We start from the raw sequence: 21,091 nt of genomic DNA, 5'->3' as shown, positions 1-21,091 counted from the left end.
TGGTATGGTTGGTCTCGTACCTTGTCACTGCAGAATCACATGGGATCACCAAGGTACACCTCGTCTTCTTCCAGAATATATGTTCTATCTAGTTGATTGAGCTCTTCCGTTTCCAGAAGCTCTCCTAAGCTTTCCGAAACAAAGCTGAAAGAGTTGCAAGATCTTCTGGAAGACTTTCTTCCATTTCAAGAAGCTACAAATTGAGTTGGACAAATTCACCATTTGCCAAGCACCTATCGCATTATTATCGATTTGCTCTGATAAACTTCCAACACAAGTACAAAAAAATTAACTCCTGTGTATATTCCTTGTTGAAGTGAAAAGAGAGAAATATGAAAGAACCTTATTTAAGGCGATTACGATTAAGTAGCATTTTTACATTGCCGGATGGATAAGAAAATCACATGCAGATCATAGCCATTTCATGATTGGTCAGGAAAAGCAGACGACAACAATGGGTCAATGTATGTCTGGGTCTGCCATTTTTGTTTCACGCATGTGTATCAGGATCAATTTGTTACTGACTTCCGGTTAAAGGTACGAGTTGGTATGTTCAATGGACGCAATACTAGACTGTTGTTAGTCTTGTTGTAATTATTTTAGTTGTGTTGTTCATCTTCTTCAACTTTAATTTCCGTTCCTGGTAAATTCACTCATAAAACAAATTTCTCACCTTTTTTTCTAAATTATTTGACTGTTTAAGCGTCAGTAAACTTGCATAATTTTAGCCAATTATATACTTTGTGCGTCGGAAGTCTCGCCGTCGTGAAACAGTGTAGAAGTTGATGCATGTATGACAGACTTTCGTACTGTATTTGTTGTCCACATTTAATAAGATAAATAAAACAATCGCGTTGTACCCTGGACTGCTGCTTCCCTGTTGAGGCCAGTCTCCAATATGGCCGAAACAGAACAGGAAAAGAACCCCGCAAAACCTGACAGCGGCGATGAGTCTGAAGATGAAAGTGAAGTTTTAGAAGAATCGCCGTGTGGAAGATGGCAGAAAAGACGAGAAGAGGTAAATGTTTGCATGTTCGACTTTGCTGAAGTTATTTTTATGGGAACATTTGTCCTTTATTTGAAGGGATATTTTCCTACCGTTGATTTTCATCGTTAGGGTGTTTTATCGAAGCTCTGCTATGACTTTGAAATGCATTTTGACTTCTTTCAAATTTCGGAATTCGTTCATTTACAGATCAACGTGTCAACTGTCAAGGCTGTTGACAGTTATGGGGAGGGGTAGTCGTAAGTTCAAGTTGCTGCTACTGATTGTTATTGACTTCCCTTCCCTATCTCAGATTTTTTTGTGAACGAATGAGTGATTGAGCGATTAGGATTAGCCACAGAGCGAAAGCTGCAGATGTAGGGCGGATCCTGTCAAATTCACAGCGAGGCAGTGTCTGAATGGGTTTGTTGGAGAAGGGGAACCTCGAGTGGATCATAAATATTAGCAGTATATAGAAGATGTGAATAATTATACCTTGAAATGCAGTGTATGACATAGATATACTGAAAATAGGTGCCTTTCTTTAGCAATAATCTATTACTTTTCTTTCTGTAATGTTTGGCTAAGTATCCTTGACCAAACAGCTAAGTTACCCACCCAATTTCACTTTGTAGCTCCCAGTTCATCAGAATGTAAAAATTGGAGCACTGTAGTACTCTTTTTGTTTTTTTTCTTGAAGCATACCTTTGGCTAATTTTAGCGAAATTTACTTCACAACATATGATATATATCTAAACAGGCTACATTGTGTGAAGTAGTCTTGTACGTAGTGTACATGAAGGTAAGAATGCAAGACCCCCACGATCACCATCAATCGCTTATCACAAAGGTTCAGTGAACTGTGAGTCCAGGGGAATGTCAAAATTTCTTGTTCACGGGTTCCACCTCATGGTTTTAGTGAAATTTAAGACCGTATACTATAGGCACTTTTTTTCTGACATTCCTCTCCATAGATGTAGCCAAAGTTTGAAACCAGGCCATCTCATTTCCAGGTTTCTTTTATTTTCCCTATCTCTCCCACATTACTTTTGTCAGAATAGGGTATCTCAAAGACACTGAAATAGCTCCCTGGCTAAACCTATGTTCCCGGCTCAGGCTGTCTCTGCTACTAATTGGTCAGAATTTTCAACTGTGTCTAGCCACATGAACTTTCACCTGCTATCCTGAAAGTTCATGTACATGTATAACACATATGTAATTTCAGATCAGAGTGAAATAGTAGTTGTTGCAGGACGTTGATCACCTTCCATTGTCTTCCTGCTTATTTTCACTCTTTGTGCTAAAGCCGTCTAATATTAAATTCATGTGATTTGCAACAAAAGCAGTTACCAAGCATACATGTATGTCTTTAAGACATCAAATGTATATACAGTTCACATACTCTACGGGTATTTTTCTGTAATCAACATAATATTATATCCTCTAGCTCACTCCAACCCCTCAGAATGCCTCATAATTTATCTCCTAAAATATGTAATTCACTACTTATTGACTAACTTTATCGTGTCCAAAAAGTCTGCTACTTCGTCTTGTACTATTTCACATTAAAAAAATTACAGATTACAAGGTTTTATTCAAGCAAATTCTGAGGGCATTATTCTGTGTATACTGATGATAATACACTTTTGGTGAAGCCCGGACATTGACTAACCCAATAGAGAAAAGGAAGAAAAAAGAAAACTTACAGCTTATTCAAAGAAAGTTTTTTTAAGCCACTTAACTAGGAAGCACCCAATACAACTGAATTTTGGACAGGGAATGTATGGATTCCTGACCACCATCTTATTATAAGTGAAAAATTCTTGAAAAAGTGTGGCATTGGATTAGTTAAAAAAAAACGCAAAAAAAAAACAAAACAAAAGAAAGAATGTACATAGACATAGAGGATATTGCAGGAGGAAGGTTGAAAATCCTAATTGAAAGGTGGAAATGATAACCCACGCAACACATCTCTCTCACTCAGGCAATAATTATGGTATTCAACCTTCACTGTACAGTTATATTTTATTTATTATGTATATATTTTACAATATGATGATTTTTTGTATTTGAAGGTTTTTTTTTATGTTAAATGTTTAGTATAGCAGTAGCATGATCTCATGGAGAACATCATGTCTTGTTTCGTGATGGCGGCATATAAAGGTTAACTAAACATTATTAGGATGTTACATTCATGCCGTCCAAGTGTGAAATGTCAAATTGTAATAACAAAATTGATACTTAATATATGAAATAACCTTTTCATCAGTGATGGGAAATCATGGCATTTCACTTTGAAGGAGTAATTAATATTTTTTAACGATTATGTTTTCCTCAGGTGGAGCAAAGAGATGTACCTGGCATTGACAATGCTTTCCTGGCCATGGACACTGAGGAGGGCATGGAGGTGGTGTGGAATGAGGTGCAGTTCTCAGAGAAACGAGACTTCAGACAGCAGCAGGTGTGTAATACACAAGCATTGCATTTTATGGGATAATTCATCGTGGAAATACATGTGCTGTCTTTTCCAGGTTTTGTTCAGCTTACCCTTTAGTAAGGCTTCAGTCTAAAGATTTGAGTTCCAACATTTTTGGTGGAACTTACATTTAAGGGAAATGTTTGTAAAATTCATCAGTGGACCAAATGTATATATGCATCAATAAAGTGTCCCACATGAAGTTTAAAAAGCATGGCAAAGATACCATAGTCGCCTTTAAAATTTGGAATCAGTGTCAAGATCTTCATTTTTTTATTCTAGATATGGCCCTGGTGTAGATTACGATGTTAATCAGGCAAGATAAATTTGTTTTAGCTAACATTAGAAAGGATTATCAACTGTCTTTGTGTAAATATAATAGCCCTGTGTTTTTGGGGTTTTTTTTCAGGATAAAATCCGGCAGGTGTTTGATAATTTAATTCAGCTAGAGCATCCAAACATTGTGAAATTCCATAAGTATTGGACTGATACCAAAGGAGAAAAACCGAGAGTAAGTACAGTTCTATTCGTAAAATGGAGCAATATACCCCACAGGTGATGCTTCAACTTTTTCAACCACATCTGCAGCCAATATTTTGAAATGTTCTCAGAGAACTATAATGGGTAGGTAAATAATTTACACAGTTATATTAAGCTTACATCTTTAATGACTCAACTCATCATGTTAGTACCATTTTCATAGTAATTGTTTGCATACATGTAAATTCCACCAAATGCAGTGCTTTAGAGGTTGTAAAAGTTGAAGATTTACATTAAGCTGTGCCACCTTGCACAAGAACAATACCTATGGTAGTCAGCCTTCCCTGTGCTATATCCTCCCTATTCACTTTAATAGTATAGTGATTACGGTATGGCTTGTATTGATTTCATTTTTGCTGTTATACTCCAAGCCCTATGACCCATCCCATCTGTGACACCGGACCTTAGTGTAGCACAGGAACATGGTGTGTTTAGGCTTGTGTACTTTAAGACCGCTTTTTCAGGAGCTGATTAAGGTTGATTTTGATCATCATGTCATACATGTATGATTTGGACATCAGTAGTTTTGGCACCCAAACAATCAATGCTAGCACCAAATTATGAAATCTTAAATTTACTCAAAATAATGAGTTTCTTTTGTGTAGAATGTTCTTGAAAGGCATTATATTGTTTATGTTTATGTAACCATGGACATGGTGAACCCAGAACTCAATCAACATGATTGAGCACTGTGAATTCAAGTCGAGCTCATGCTGGCTTTCTCTCCGGTTGTTCCAGTGTGTGGATGATCGAAGGGCTAACCTGGTTTTCTCTTATACCATGGTATAAGTGAAACACATGTATTCTTTTCCGCCTTGAGTATGGTGTGAAACTCAAATCATATAAGTGACTAAATTAACTTGTTGTATTTTTTTCTGCGACAGGTTATTTTCATCACTGAATATATGTCCTCTGGATCTCTCAAACTATTCCTGAAGAAAACCAAGAAGAACAACAAAACATTCCAGCTCAAGGTTGGTTCTTTGCCCTGGTTAATCAGTCAGGCCATATCAGACAGGAATGGGTAAACTGTGTCGATAAGCCTTCACTGAATTACCTCCCTTTTATACGAGTGCTTTCCGGTAATCACAAGGTTAGTTTTTGACACATATTTAGGGAGACGTGGTCTGTAGTTATGCCTCAACAGTACTGACTATTTTCCAGGCAGTAGGACACAAAAACCATGACATCATTCCATGGTTATTGAGAGTCGCAGAACTGCTGTGAGTTCTTCAAAGTCTGCATATACATGTACGCATTCAGCAGGGTTTGCCGAATCTGGTATTTTTCATCAATTTTCAACTTATGCGTCTGTACTTATATCTTTGAAAAATTTGACATAAGCCATTTTCAGAGGTACCGGACCCCAAATTAAAGCGCTGTCCTAAAAATACATCTTTTGTGTGCTGGGATAACCTCAAGGGAGATAATTCAGTTGGGCTTTAAACACACCAATATTGATTCAACATGTAGCGTGTGAACTCTGTTCAGTGGAGTTCAGTCATTTTTCTGTTTGTTATAAAATGGAAGTGATAGAACTTGGATAAACGCAAAAACCAGCCATAACATCACAGGATTCAAAATGGTTGTCCACCTCAAAAATAAATCTGTTAATTCCTTATCTATGCCTAGTGTGATGAATTCATATACGCATTAAAATGAATAATAAGTTGATAAATCTTAATTTAACACAACTACCCAACCACTTTGTAGATGTCTGAGCGGTTTGCATGAATTTGCTGCTATGGAATGCTGCCATTTGTTTGTTGTACCATGTTTGGACAGCAATACATGTGAAAGGCTTCACCTCCTAATTTTGCTTATGTCTTGCACTATTGTTTCAATTGGAATAAGTTGATTTGATTTATATTTTCTGACAAAACGCTTTAAAAAGATTAGCAGTCTGACTGGTTTTACAAACATGAAATATAAAAGTAGCAGAATGTAAATACAGATAATTACAAACAGAATATACATTAATTTAATGAAATTATATAAATCTTTGTATTACAGGTATCAGTGAGCAGAGCCAAGGTTAGGATATCTGTAGTTTCCATTTTGTAGTTGCATTGATCTATCTGTATATAATGTATATGTATACATGGACAAAACAATTTTTTTTTTACAAAAATATAAATACCTACACTGTCTTAATGGATGAACACAAAATATTTTTGATGGTCTCAAAATCTGTGAGGTTATCAAGCCATTAATGACACTTTATAACTTTGTGACCCCTCTAGTGCTGGTGTAGAGAAAGACCTAGTAACTGTACATTTCTGGATAAGACAGGATAAGGTGCGAAGTGCGGAGGCCTTTGTTATTCAGGTATATACAGTTATGAGGTCTTTCTCTTGCTTAAACGGTTGCATTAGTGTTACATAATAAACAATTTCTGTATTTAACTGTGGGAAGGAGTGGGAATAAAAAGTGAACAGATAGCATGGGGCTATGTTTATTTCTAATACTTTATGTATGGCGACATGGCCAAACTATGCTCGGCTAGACAATTCAGATCTGCCAGACGAATTCAGGAAAGTACGGCTGCTTTACCTTCTGTAGGGAAAAATTACGCTTTCTGAATAGAGTGACGTCACAGCAAGCGTTCAGTCCGTGAGATTCAATATGTTCAGCTATTAATCAAAAGTCCACGACCTCAAAATTTCCATCCAAGCTATGCATCTAGTTTGCTGAATTGAGAAAGGAAAATTGGGCCTATAGATTGGTGAAGTCTGAATGGCTGGCTGGTTGGTCGGTGTTAACATGTCTGGGTAGTTTGTGGCTAGAGGGTTAAGTTTCAGGTGGATTCTTTTTGCTAGGATAAACTTTGGAATCAAAGTAAAATTGGAGTAAAATAATCACTCCAGCCCCTAACTGTTCAATGGCATGATTTTTATGTATGTTATGTATAAAACGCATGCACTTGGTTGTCGCCAAACACCGCTTCAGAGTGAATTCATTCAATGTTCATATGAAAAACAAGTGCGAGTATTATCGTCGAACTAATATTGCATGCTGTTTGCATCTGTAGACTAATCTATGAATTTTTTGACATGATATGGCTGCAATATTGCCAAAGTGGCGTTAAGCCATAACCGGTAATTTAATTCATAAATTTTGCAAAATATTGACATTTTATCACGCATTTAGTATGTGACACTAGATTGTATATTCTGTTTTGGTATTCTGTTTACTTCCATAATGCAAAATAGATTGAACATATTTCATGAAGTCATAATTTCAGTATTGTATAATTTTATATGTATGGCATACATATTTATTTGTTGCTAATTATATTTTTTGTTAATTATTTTTATTGTTATTTATATTGTTAATATTATTTTTTGTTCATTATACATATATTTATTGTTAATTCTATTTATTGTTGATTCTGTTTATTTTTAATTCTAAGAGTTTTCTTTGAAACGTGTGCTCATTGTCTCGTATAGTCATGACAAGACTTGTAGTATTTCCTACTGGCTTTTGCCATTTGATTGTCACAGTGTTTTGGTCGTTGTGTTAAGTTAAATGCTTTCTAGGGTCTATCAGGAAAAGTGTCAGTCTCTATTACACACCAGGTGTGGGTTCGTTCGTGGCCTTGAGCATGTGTGAATCCTCAGGATCACCTTGTTGGTATGGCCTTGGGGGACAGTAAGCACTAATTCCACTCCCACTAATACAGTGTGTACATCACACAACTGGAAAAATTCATCAGTAACTTGCCAAAGGTCATTGGTTTACCCCGAGCACCCAAGTTTCTTCCTTTTGCAAAACTGACCACCAATCATGCATAAAGTGTAATAAATACATAAGTCAATAAATAGAGCCTTGGTAAAGGGTTAAGAGTAGGGGATCTTACTACAGGCTACAAATGATGTATTCAGGAAGTGCATTATTATTTGCCTCTGATCTACAACAGCATCTCTTTGCAGGGGTGGAAAAAATGGTGCACACAGATTTTATCTGCTTTGAGGTAAGTACAGAGTACATGGTTTATGATCGTTTTGTTATGAAATATTTATCTGTTTTACACTACAGCAGTGACCTGTCTTTATGCACCTCAAAGGTTAACAGGCTTGAAGAAGAAAACATAAAAATGATGTCAGAATCAGATGAAAGAGAGTCAAAGTTGAAAGTTCTTTGCAAATATGATCTGCAATTTTTTGGAGGGATTTTTTTTAGAGGAGGAGAAAAGGGTATTTCAAAAATACTTTTGCATGGTGGGTATTTGGGATCAGCTTTTGGTATTTGTCATTGTTGCATAATAATATCCCAAATAAGGATGTGATACTTTGTCTAATAAATTTAATTGAATGTAAATTTGTTGTGTATATCCAAACATATGCATTTGATTTGAATTATGATAATACCAACAGGTAGTCCCAAATATCCACCATATAAAAATTATTTTTAAATGTCTTTCTCTGTAAAGAAAACTTCAAAAAAAAAATATTGAAGACCACATTTACCACTAACTTTTCAGGCTCTTTCATCTGGACTTCTTGTAATTTTTATGTTTTCTCCACCTTCAAAGCTGATTGACTACAGGCGATTGGTAAGGTGAATTGTTTTTTTGGCTTAGTGAGAACTTTTCTCACTATTCTGATTATGTAATAATCGTGAACAGATTTTGCAGTGGAGCATTTCAGCAGACTTGTTATAACCAAGGTCTGCTTGGTTTCCTCTGTCCTTGAGAAAGTTGACTGCTATCATACTGGTATACATCCTTGTCAAATTGTTTTGAGTATGATGTAAATATCTAACCTGTTTTGATGTCTATACTTTATTTTTGTTCTTTGTGACTGTTTTTTTTTTTCAAGTTTTGAACTCTCTTATTAGTCCCCGAATGTTACCAGTTGTTTTCTGGACTTTCAGAACAGTTTATTGTATTGAATTAAGTTGATATTTGGTAGATGACTTACCAAATATTAAAATTATAGATCAAGTTCGTCTTTAATTTAACAAAATTATGTCTTTTTTTGTGCTGCTACTGTAAGGCCTTTGACAGTTCTTGTGACTCTCTGTAGAACAGTTGGTTATTTTAAAACTAGAAACTTCCTGACCATGTTTGAGTATTTGGCTGTTTGTCCATAATCAGCAGAATTACCCTTTTTATTTGGATATTTGAACTTGAACATAGCTGTTATTCTCACAGCTCAAACCAATAAGGATCATGCTCTCGGAATACTTCCAAAATTCTTGTTTTTGTACGGTATCATTATGTATTTAATTGTCTTTATTGCCGGCTGTTTTTACTGAGGTAGGGTTTGGCTGTTTCTGTTGTCCACAGTTACTTACATTCCTGTGATCCGCCCATCATTCACGGCAACCTCACCTGTGATACGGTATTCATCCAACAGAATGGTCTGATCAAGATAGGTTCCGTGGCCCCTGATGCTATACATCACCACGTGAAGACGTATAGAGAAGATCTGAAAAACATGCACTGTATAGCTCCAGAGTATGGCGGTGCGTTCATGTTATAAATTATATGTAGAACATGCACTGCACAGTATGGGTCATGTTATAGATATATAAACCCTGTAAGACCATGCACTGTAATGAGTGTGGAGATGCTATTATGAATAGTAGAAGTCCATTACTGAGAAGTATGCAACTTCCCTATAGCTATTCTCCATGGCACTTTACACTTTTCTTCAACCTCTAACACATTATGTGACATATCTGTGCAGCCATGTATTTTTCTTTCTCTCTATTGCACAGCAAATGTTTGAGAAACGGCTGATTCATGATGGGTTCCAAACATGGTTGTCTTGAAAAATTACAACAACAGAAAGTTTTGTAAAAGGACAACAGTGTCTTTGATAGTAATTGTTTGACGTTTTTTTGGAAATATAAGAACAGTCTAGTTTTTAAGTGTATAGCAACAATGATCAGTAAAATTGTAGTTTTCAAATACAGAGTTTCAGCTGTTTTAAGTTAGATTTCCCATGATTGAGTTCACAATTTCCACCCAAGAGATTGGCATATTTCTCCACCAAGTGGCGCGAGGTTCTACAAGTGACGTAATGTGTACTGTGCCGTGGAGACTAGCCATGGGGAAGCCGCATATTTGGAGGTAGTGGGCTTTGAGTAATAGATAATCCCTATAACAAAATGCTCTTTGTAGCTCCTGAGTACAGGGGTGTGTACATGTACACGTTATCGATAAACCGTGTAAGCAAATGCTACATGTGTGTATACTAAGGGTGAGTTCATAATATAAACCCTATAAGAACATGCATTGTATACTCAAGGTGAGTATAAGTGAGTGAGTGAGTGCTTGGGGTTTAATGTCATACTCGAAAACCTACAAGAACATGCACTGTATACTCAAGGTGAGTTCATGTTATACACCCTATACGAACATGCACTGTATACTGAAGGTGAATTTTCATGTTATAAACCCTATAAGAACATGCACTGTATACTACAGGTGAGTTCATGTTATAAACCCTATAAGAACATGCACTGTATACTCAAGGTGAGTTCATGTTATAAACCCTGTAGCGAAATGCTACATGTACATGTGTGTATACTCAAGGTGAGTTCATGTTATACACCCTATATGAACATGCACTGTATACTAAAGGTGAGTTCATATTGTAAACCCTGTAAGAAAATGCTACATGTACATGTATGTATATTCAAGATGAGTTCATGTTATACACCCTATACGAACATGCACTGTATACTAAAGGTGAATGTTCTTGTTATAAACCCTGTAAGAACATGGACTGTATGCTACAGGTGAGTTCATGTTATACACCCTATACGAACATGCACTGTATACTGAAGGTGAATGTTCTTGTTATAAACCCTATAAGAACATGCACTGTATACTACAGGTGAGTTCATGTTATACACCCTATACGAACATGCACTGTATACTGAAGGTGAATGTTCTTGTTATAAACCCTGTAAGAACATGGACTGTGTACTCAAGATGAGTTCATGTTATAAACTTTGTAAGAACAAGTACTGTGTATCTCTGAAGATGGTGGTGTGTACATGTTATAAACTAAGTATGGACGTCAGCCCCTGGCCCTTGTGGCGCTCTAGGGTAAGACTTTTCTCGCTGCAATTGACTGAGGAAGCCACATGCCAGTGTCTCGTATCAGCAGGTTTTCTGTGTGCCCTATGAAGGACAGTGTGTTACCACAGGCACAAGCGTCTTCATTTCGTTCATTAAGGCACTAAATGCCTTTCAGATAAGAACAATTTTGAAAACTTTCTTGTCCAGTACAAACCTGACAGCCTATGTGGAAAAGCTGACTATGACATATTACCCAGTCATGACAGGTAATTTGGTTTTATTTTCTGGCCTACTGTTGTTAGCGGTAACTTATTGAAATTACCCTAAATAAGTTTCTTCGATGGCTAACTTTTTCCTGATTCTGCGAGTTATGTTGATTTTAGGAAGGTGTTTACAGGTTTACTTGAAACATGGGATGATATTCTACTGGAAAATTGTAAGTTTCAGCACCAGAATAAATATTTTGTCACATTTGTTTGCCTGTAAACATACACTTTTGTTGTCAAAATTTTAGGTCATTTAGGCTATGTGATAACTGCTTTGTTACTCTGTTACTTGGCTTTTATACTTTAATTGTGTTTTGTTTGTTAGGTGTGGATCCTGTTACCACAGCTGTGGATATCTACTCTTTTGGGATGTGTGCTCTGGAAGTAAGCTGTCCTTAGTTAAAGATACAAATCTGTGTTTTATACAGCCTTTCTGCACTTGGGTGCTCGTATGGTGGTAGCCAAGGGTCAGTTTGAGTTTTGCGGAAAGGTTTACTATAAAGTGCTACTTCAGTCCCAAGAGAAATCAGGCGGAAATATTAAAATGATACGAACGATACCCTATACGACAGAGCTAACACCACTCTTCAAAAAGACTAAATAAATAAGTGAATAAATACTTGAATGAAAATACCTCAGAAACAAAGATCTTCGGCAGTTTCCGTAAAATTTTCCTGTTATGGCATGATAATCTTCCACATGTGACAACGAATCAGGCAGATATGATGTAGAGTAAGGCAGTAATGCTGAAATAATGCCATGTGCATTTGAAAGTAGGACATCGTGGCTATACGTCAGCAATGGGTGACACCAAGGGTTCCTGGGTAACGTCACACCAGGCAAAATTGGGATCTACAGAAACTTTTGTTTCCGTATTACTCTTCGAAACCTACCAACAGCAGTTTTAATATGATACAATTTTCCAAAGATTTGGTAAGGCAATTTAGACCATTCTTATCATTTAACTCTACTTCTAAGACATACAGGTCTGGACACTGGAGTAACTCTTTAAATATCTGTGGAATGACATGTGAGTTTACATATTGGTTGACAGCTTTCTGTTACATGTGTCTATATTCAAGGGAAGAAAGTTTTAATCCTCAACTCTGTGTAAGTGGTACATACAGATTTATGGTACTTGGGCCAGTTTCATGATGTGCAGTTAGCTAAGTAAGCCATTAACTACCATGACGACATTTTAGGCCTGATCCTAAAAACCAGGCATTTCATTTATCCTGTAAGTCTTTCCTAAGTCTTAATGCCAGTTTTGGGCTAAAGCAAAACTAAAGAGTCTTTAATCTACACTGAAGTTAATACTAAGCCTAGGCACATGTACAAATACACTTTTGAATGACCAGTCTTTGAAATCTAAGGTGTGTTGTCATTTGGATTAGCAAAAATGACTACAAGTAGCAAGCAACATTTTGGGGGGATATATTCTTCAAAATGTTTTTTGCTGCACCTTACCTGTTTCACCGAATGAAATTCTAATTCAAATTTGATAATTTGAGTTGAAATTGTTCAGTCATTTTTGCTGCAAGTGAACAATAATAGAGATGTTTTGTATTCAGATGGCTGCCTTGGAGCTCCATGGTAATGGTGAAGCTGGGAAGGTGACCCCTGAAGCCATACAGAAAACCCTGGACTCGGTGGACAATCCTGTGCAAAGGGTAATGCCTTCACTCAGTTCTGAATTTAATGGGATTGCTTGGATCTCTTGATAGAGAGTAGAACCTGACCCCAGAGAAGTTACAATAAGTTATTGTACAATGTACCTCTCATCTTGGCCAGCATAATAACCTATGCTGTTTTACTTTCGTCTTTGCAATATGATTGCTTCGTGTGAAACACTGTGCTTGAGAAAGTTTTCACTTATAAGATGATTGTCTGCTTTATGAGTGGGGAAAACCACTGACCTTCGTGATGTTTCTGACAGTCCACTTGACTTAGACCCACACTGCAACTGAAACAGCAAGACCTGAAGTTGAACATGCGACCTCATAGGTCGAAGGCCTGATCAGTGTAACGAGGCGTTGACTTTGTAAGACATGTACATGTATGAACACAGGTTATATACACAAGTTACACACACGTTACACAGGTATATCGGGTGGGCATAAAGAAATGGGCTGTACTTTGAAGTACAAAACCTTCTAAAAATGTACACACTCAAAACCCATTATGTCCTAAATATACACTCCAAGTTTCAATTTCATCCTTTAAGATTTTTGTTCATGGGACCAAAATCAAAACGCAGTCAAAAATGCATGTTCCGGACATTAAAAGATGTTCTACCTTGTTTTACTTGAAAAGGTGATCAATTCCTTGTCTGCTACAGAGAAAACTATCTTAATTCAGCAAAACTTGTGCTTATCTGGCAGAAGGGTTTCTCTGACACATTTTTCCAGACAACACTTGATTTACTCGCGCTTTACTTGTGACACCTGACAGGTCACTGGAACGTGCATTTTTCAGGCTATGCTTTCAGATTAACAAAATACTCAAGCTATGACCTTGAAAATTGGTCAGTATATTAACAACATCATGCCATTTGAATGTCTAAAGTTTGAAAGGGTTTGAACAAAAGATAATGGAGCAATGCAGCATCAAAGTATGATGCATTTTTTTACGCCCACCTGATATATACACGTGTTCTTTCTGAACGTATGTGGGAAGGTCTGCCAACAACCTGCAGATGGTCATGGGTTTCTCATGTGCTCTGCCTGGTTTCTTCAGACCATAATGCTGGCTGCCATCATATTATAGTGAAATATATAATATGACATAAAACACTAATCAAATCAATAAATGAGTCAGACATTGCTTTACTATTTTAGATGTTTTCATTAATTGTTTTGGGTTTCTTTCTGCCTCCCTTTAGAATTTCATCCTTCAGTGTCTGGAAAAAGACCCACGGCGGCGCCCCAAAGCGCGGGAGTTGTTATTCCATCAAGTGCTATTTGAAGTTCACTCGTTGAAACTGGTGGCGGCTCATAGCTTTGTCAAAAATTTGTGTGAGTACCTTTATTTTGTCAAGGTCCTTAAAGGCAAAGAAAACACCATCGTGAAATATATGTCAGATGAAAGACCATTAAACATTTTCCATTAGAATAGTAATTTTGATTACTGCGGAGGCCTTTTCTGGCCATACTGAGTTCAGTAACATCACCTCAAGTATTTAACACATATAGACTAATAGGTTTCATCAAGCAAAAAATATGGATGTGATGTCACTCATACCCTCTGGGTCACTACTGACTAGTTCAGAAAAATCTCTTAAGATTGTGTGGCTGATGTAAGTTGGCATGTTGATGATAAAATCAACATCATCAAAAGAATATGTCCTTGTATTTTTCTTTACCCCGGGCTCCACCCTGTTTCCTCCCACCATAATTCTGACCGCTGTCGTATAAGTGAAATATTCTCGAGTACGGCATAAAAATACCAGTAAAATAAATCAAATTGTATTTCTCTGTTTTTTTTTTTTTTTGAAATTCTTACACGTAAGTAAATCACAACATCATCAAAAGAATAATATGTCTTTGTATTTTTAAGCTCTTTTGAGGTAGTAAATCTGCTAGTTTTAATTTAAAGTGAAATACTGAAATGTACATGCAGCAGCTGCAGCATTTAGTGTTAATTGTATGGCTGTTTGTACTGTAAGTTTAAACTTAAGGCATCACCTGTAGCATATCTTTAACTGACCTTATGTCTCTATCTTCCATTTTTCCTATAGATATATTACCCGAGAACATGACGGATAATGCGTACTTATCCCAGACAGATGCAAACAAAGTTGTCGCAGAGATTGTGCATAACGACGGCCGAGAACCAGTGCAATGGAAGTTAGTGCTCTCTATACCTTCTGATAAAATATTTCAAAATTTCACATCACTTTTGAATTCTTATTTCTGATGTTACGAAGTAACTTCCGGATAAGTTATTGTACAACAAATTTCACCTAAAGTAACAGAAATGAATGTATCAATTTAAATGGTTAAAATTTTGAGCTACCCTTATTCTTCAATCTTTTCAACAATATTTAACCAATATTTTAAAACTTTCTGACAGAACCATGGGGTGTAGAGAAATAGTTTGCACAGTTTTATGAAGCTTGCATCTTTAGTGACTCAAGCAAATCATTTTAGTATCATTTTTATAACAGTTTGCATAATTTCCACTGAAAAAAAGTGCATAAGCGGTTGAAAATATTGAAGATTAACATCATACTGTGATCCTGTTACCTTGCCATTCCAATTTATTCAGCTGTAGCAAGTTTAAGAAGGGATTTTATGATGATACTTGTACACAGTTTTCATTAACTGCCTCTCCTGAACAAAATTTAAGAATGACCTAGGAACGCTTTGATTTTCGTTACCAGAAAGCTTTGGTGACTGTCTGGGTAATAATTACTAAACACAACACCAGATGACTCGCCTTTATTTTGTGTCCAGAGAGTGAGATTCTTCATCACCTACTATTTTGCCCGTGACACAGTTGCTCACTTTATCTGAGTTGTGTTGGTCTTAGAAAGGTGTTTTGTAGCTTGTTTGGAAGGTAGGATGAAGTCCTGCTGGAAAAATGGGGCCTTCATAGATGAGGTGGTTAGCATCAGCGTAGCGCAGTGACCTAAAAGCCTGTCACCAGTGCAGTTACTGTGAAACATTGCTACCGTTCAGCTCAGACTGGCTCCCTCGTCTGCTGTGCATGGGAATGTCTGCCAAAAATCAATATTTTGTGACATTTACTAACCTTTGGAAACGCACTTTTGGGGACAAAATGTTTTGGTCATTTGATCTATTGATACACATGTATCAGTGACATAAACCAAGTCTGGTTAATACAACCATGTATGTTTGCCTCTTTCAGATTTTCCCAAGTCCCAGCGCTAGAGCTAGAGAAATTCCTGGAGGATGTAAGGTCAGTATATTGTAAAACCTTCAGAATAGGTTAAAATTTTATAAGTAATTTGTGAGTGTAAACGAATGCACAGGGACAAGCCCATGTTGAGCGATCAAAATACTTCGCTATCGACGACTAGGAGAGAGGAGTCGTTGGCTCAGTACCACCCAACCTGCGCATGGTCGTGGGTTTCCACCATAATGCTACACACCATCATATAAGTGAAGTATTCTTGAATGTTGCGTAAAACACCAATCAAATAAATACTGGAAAAATGTAAGTTCCAGCACCAAATTTAATAAATCATTTCCATTCTTGGGCAAGGCTTCCTTGAGTTCCCTTGCCTCCATTGTCCACGGAGCCTTGGTTGACAGTACTTGTAGGCTGTTGAGATCACTTGTCTTTCGCCACTAAGGCAGACATATTGAGTTTGTTCTGCAGGTGACAGTCACAGGTGGGTAAGTCCGTTAGCTACTTGCCATTGTGGATTGTGGTTTACTCCGGACAGTCCAACTGAGAGATATGGTGTCAGTGAAACATTCTTGTCAACATTGTCAAACCCCATTGAATATAGATATAAGGATATAATTTCAGGGGTTTGTGATGTGTGTTATCTAGGAATGGTATCTATCCACTCACGGCGTTTGCCATGTCGCAGCCCCCATTGGCCAGACCAAGGGCAGTAACTCCGGAGGTAGCAGAGTCTGTGAAGTCTGAGACACCAGAGCCAATGGATGTGGAAACTAGGATGGTGATGCAGGTTTCCTGTGAGGTAGGTTTCGCATCAGATTGAAGGAGGCTGATGGTGGTTCACCATACAGGGAGTGAAATGATTGGTTTGGTTTGATCTGTGACTTACCAATAGCACAGTCGGTAGAGCGTCTGATTCGGAAACGGTAGATCTGGGCTCAATCCTGGGTAGATCCTGGGTCGGTGCACACCTAAGACCTTAAAAGTGAAAGTTTTAACTTCCTTACTTGGCGTTCAACATTAAGGGGATATTGCACTGACTGGTTGATCCGTATCAGTATAATGGCTTGGACGGGGCTGGGCTGGGCGGGGCGGGGCTGGGCTGGACTGGGCTGGGCTGGGCTATGTGTTTTTTTTTACTTACCTGCGGTAAGTGATCTCAGTGAAGCAGCACTAGACAAAAGAGCGGTGGAAATCCGTCCTGCAACAATGAGGCACATTACATGCACTCTAAGGACTCCTTCGTCGTCATAATTGTTAAGTACGATGCTAAACCCCAAGCACTCACTCACCTGTCAGGTGACAGGCATTGATTTTTGTTTCCTGTCTCTTCAGAATTTTTTAACTCTATCAGTTTTTAATAATATTTTATTGAATATTCACAGATTTAGCGAGTGATTATTTGGTTTAAAATGGTCTGCAAGTACTTTGCAGGCATATCAAGCATGGCAGATAAAATAGAAAAGAAAGTGGAAGTTCCACTCCCTGTATGTAGTGTCTGCTCTGTTGAATTCTGATGATGGAAATGGCTGAAGTTGATCAATCGAGCAACACAAAATCCTCAAAAAATTTCCAAAATAACATGACATTGTCTGTGTCACAAACGACATAACTCTCTGACTGCTACTGAGGGAAAAATTTGCCTAATGAGTGTGTCTGTAATGTACATTGCATATATCAGCAGTGTGCATGTGTTTAGCTGGGAGAGAATATATCCACCTGGCCAAGGTGGTTGGTGCGCCAGCGCAGCGTAATGACCCAGGAACCTCTCATCATTGGGCTTGCTGTGAGTTCAAGCTGGCTTCTTTTTTCAGTTCGTACATGGGGTTTTCCTTTGGGCTCTGCCTGATTTCTTCCCACAATAATACTGGTCATTGTTGTATAAGTGAAGCATTCTTGAGTACTGCGTAAAACACAGATCAGATAGATAAATAAATGTAAGACTGTGTGATAACTCACGAGACCATTTGGGAAATTGGCTGGCCAGTTGCAGCTAGTGCTGTGTAACCACCAGGTAAACATTTTGAAGTTGCGATATCAGTCTGTCTTCCGAAAAAGTGGTAAGGTGAGACCAGTGTTGAGTAACTGTTAGGCTTTGCTGCGATTTGACTGGTGATTTATTCCCATCAGGTGCGTCGGGCAGAGGAAGGGGCGGCGCTTCAGCTGGAGCTACTACTCAAGATGGATGACCGGATGAATCGTCAGTTACAGTGTGATATGTCAGAGGAAGACACCTCGTTTGGCTTGGCTGATGAACTCGTCCACTACGGCTTCATCAACGAGGTGAGTTGTAATAGTTCTTTGACTCCATTTGGCTCGGCTGATGACCTCATCCAGTACGGTTTTATCATCAATATGAGTTATAATGGTGCTTAGTCTCGACTTCATATCATCGAGTTGAGTTGTAATAGTGCTTAGACTCCTTTTGGCTCGGCTGATGACCTCGTCTACTACAGCTTCATCAATCAGGTGACTTAGAATAGTGCTTAGACTCTGCTGTACATTAGAAAGTTTGTCATTAACTCGCCAAAGGCCAATGGGTTTTTTCTCCACCCTCAATCAACCTCAATAAAACTGATCACCATAGTGTAAGTGAAAAATAAATATCTTGTAATTGTAGTGATGCGGCAGGATATACCTGTTGATGATTGTGCATGTTTAGTAGTTAATTGTTTTTGATTTCAGTGGCTGTGACACACAAGATGCTGGTTCAAAACCGGCCATGAACAAAGAATTTGTAGACTTTCAACCATGCTTATCGAATAAACAAAAAATTGTTGGCATGAAAGAACCCTCAAATGTATACATGTAAATAAATGATACTCCTGGACACACAAATACATGCTTTTGTGTTTAAACGATAGATGCAAATTGTTCTAGATAATCTGGATTGTAAAATATATGTTCAGTATATGCATGTACATAGCCTGTCTCTATGTGTTTTTGTCTCAGTCATCAGATCATGGTGTACCGTAATTCTTCAACCTTTTCGCATGTTTGCAAGGAGTTATTCAAGCATATTGTGAAGACATTATTCTGTGTAGATTGATGAAATTATACCTTTTGGGAAGCTGTGAAATTGGCCAACCCACCGATGTAGCCCTGATCATGCTAAGGTATAAATGTCTATTTTGGCTCACTGTTTTGAATTTCTCTGCAGCATGACCGTGATAAAGTGGCCAACAAGATTGAGGAAGGACTGAAGTCGAGAGCGGTGAATGGCACCTCATCTCCAGTGGTGGAGGCAGCAGCTTGAGTCTGGTTCCAGGGGCACTTGCCCTGGTTGCAAGGGGGCTACTGGTTACTGCTGGAATTGGTCTGGTTACCAGCCACTCATCGTGACATTTCGTGCGCTCTCAGCTCAGAATGCCAGAGCTGTCATCTTCACAGTGCAATGCCGCTGTTCTTCCAATTACCGAAAACAAGAAAAAATAGAGTGCCTTTTTTGCTACCAGCGATCAAAGTGTAAAGTGCTTTTATAGACGACACTTTGTATGTCTGTACTTAAATACAGCTGCCATGTGTTTCACGCTGTGTAGCACAGTTAAATACTACTTACACAGAAATCTGCTTAATATGTCACTTGTGATATTAATGAAGGTGGCTTACTTGGCTAATACCCTGAAGATTGTGTGGCCAGTCTCATGAGTCTCCAATAGACCACTTTTAATGTAAGCATCGCTTTACCTGCTTCAGCGGGATGACAAAGCCTGTGATGAACTTGGAGGCTGACAATTGTTTAAGGGCAAGGTTTACTGGAGTTGGCTAGAGCACACCAAACAATTTCTTGGCTGTTCTGACTGCTAAGGCTTGTGCTTTAATCCCACAATGCATGGCATGTATAGAGAATGATGTCATTATGTAATTGGTCTGTTTTGACAGACAGGTGTCCCATCTGATTGTCAGGTGAAGCGGTAATGGCAAGTGCAAGCCTCAGTCTTACATTGATGTCTAGTCATAACGTATACAATATTATTATACAATTACGAAATAATATAGTCAATGCAAATGTAAATATGTTTATATATCAAACTGAATATACCAACAAGGAGGCAATATTCCAATATTCAGCTGGCTCCTTCAAGCATGTCACTTTGGAGGTAGAAGATTTCATTAATCACTAACAAGTACAAATGTGTATTATGTGCATATAATATATGCAATAGTTTTGTAAACATCAGAATTTGTCCCTAGTGGAGAGATTTGAAAAATTCCACTCGCATTCTTTAATATTCTGGTTCTGATGTCTGTTATATTAACAGTCTGCCAGTTCAAAGTCTTAGTGAGTTTATTGTACTAGTGCATAGATTTTAAGGGAGAGCTCCAGACAGCAAGATTGAAAAGTGTTGTTTTTAAAAAAATATATTTTCTGTTGAAAAGCGACACCAATTTTATGGTGTGTTTTACGGGCAAGCCTCACTGGAAAAAAAAAATGGAATGAAAATGAAATTAAACACTTCTTTTGTTTGGTCCTATCTACAGGTTTTGGTGATTTCCTGGTTTTTCAAGGCTGTCCAATCACATAAATATGTCTGTAACATTAACAGCTGTTGGGGCAGTGCACATTTCACACATTTTCCATTTTCGGTTTTATGTTTAATTTGCTGCCATTTACATTGGGATAAGATTCATTCTGCTCGTAGAACAAAAAATTGAACTGATGTGGCCTAAGAAGCACAAGTCAAAATATTTTGATGTTTGTTTTTTTTTTTTTTTTAATTTAAGGCAAAATGAAAGGCTTTGACTGAACATTATGACATGTAGGCACAACTGATAACCTTGAGCATGATGAGGGCTTGACAAAATGCACGAGCGCTATGAAGTATATATCTACAGGGTTCAAACGTTTTAGGCGAAGTTGAGCTGGATTTGGTGAACATATTGTGGATGGTTTCTTATTATTAAAGGAATTTGAA

General features: G+C 37.6%; 1 protein-coding gene across 2 annotated transcripts; it reads left to right on the top strand.

Moving 5' to 3' along the window:
* Positions 1–645: 645 nt before the first annotated feature.
* Positions 646–20,808, top strand: LOC135469784 (nuclear receptor-binding protein-like). Of its 2 annotated transcripts, XM_064748380.1 has the most exons (15): positions 646–1,018; positions 3,324–3,446; positions 3,871–3,972; positions 4,886–4,975; positions 6,015–6,035; positions 7,934–7,974; positions 9,292–9,470; positions 11,629–11,687; positions 12,875–12,973; positions 14,185–14,317; positions 15,040–15,148; positions 16,173–16,223; positions 16,824–16,977; positions 18,306–18,458; positions 19,336–20,808. In XM_064748380.1, the coding sequence occupies exons 1-15, from the start codon at positions 899–901 to the stop codon at positions 19,429–19,431; spliced, it is 1,530 nt and encodes a 509-aa protein (XP_064604450.1). In that variant the 5' UTR covers positions 646–898; the 3' UTR covers positions 19,432–20,808. The 2 variants fall into 2 exon arrangements, with proteins under 2 accessions (XP_064604450.1, XP_064604451.1); XM_064748381.1 differs by lacking the exon at positions 6,015–6,035.
* Positions 20,809–21,091: the final 283 nt, after the last annotated feature.

Source organism: Liolophura sinensis, chromosome 7 (genome assembly GCF_032854445.1).
Source record: "Liolophura sinensis isolate JHLJ2023 chromosome 7, CUHK_Ljap_v2, whole genome shotgun sequence".
Classification (NCBI taxonomy): Eukaryota; Metazoa; Mollusca; class Polyplacophora; order Chitonida; family Chitonidae; genus Liolophura; species Liolophura sinensis.
The sequence above is the reverse complement of the archived record's forward strand: the minus strand, read 5'-3'. Positions and strand labels throughout refer to the sequence as shown.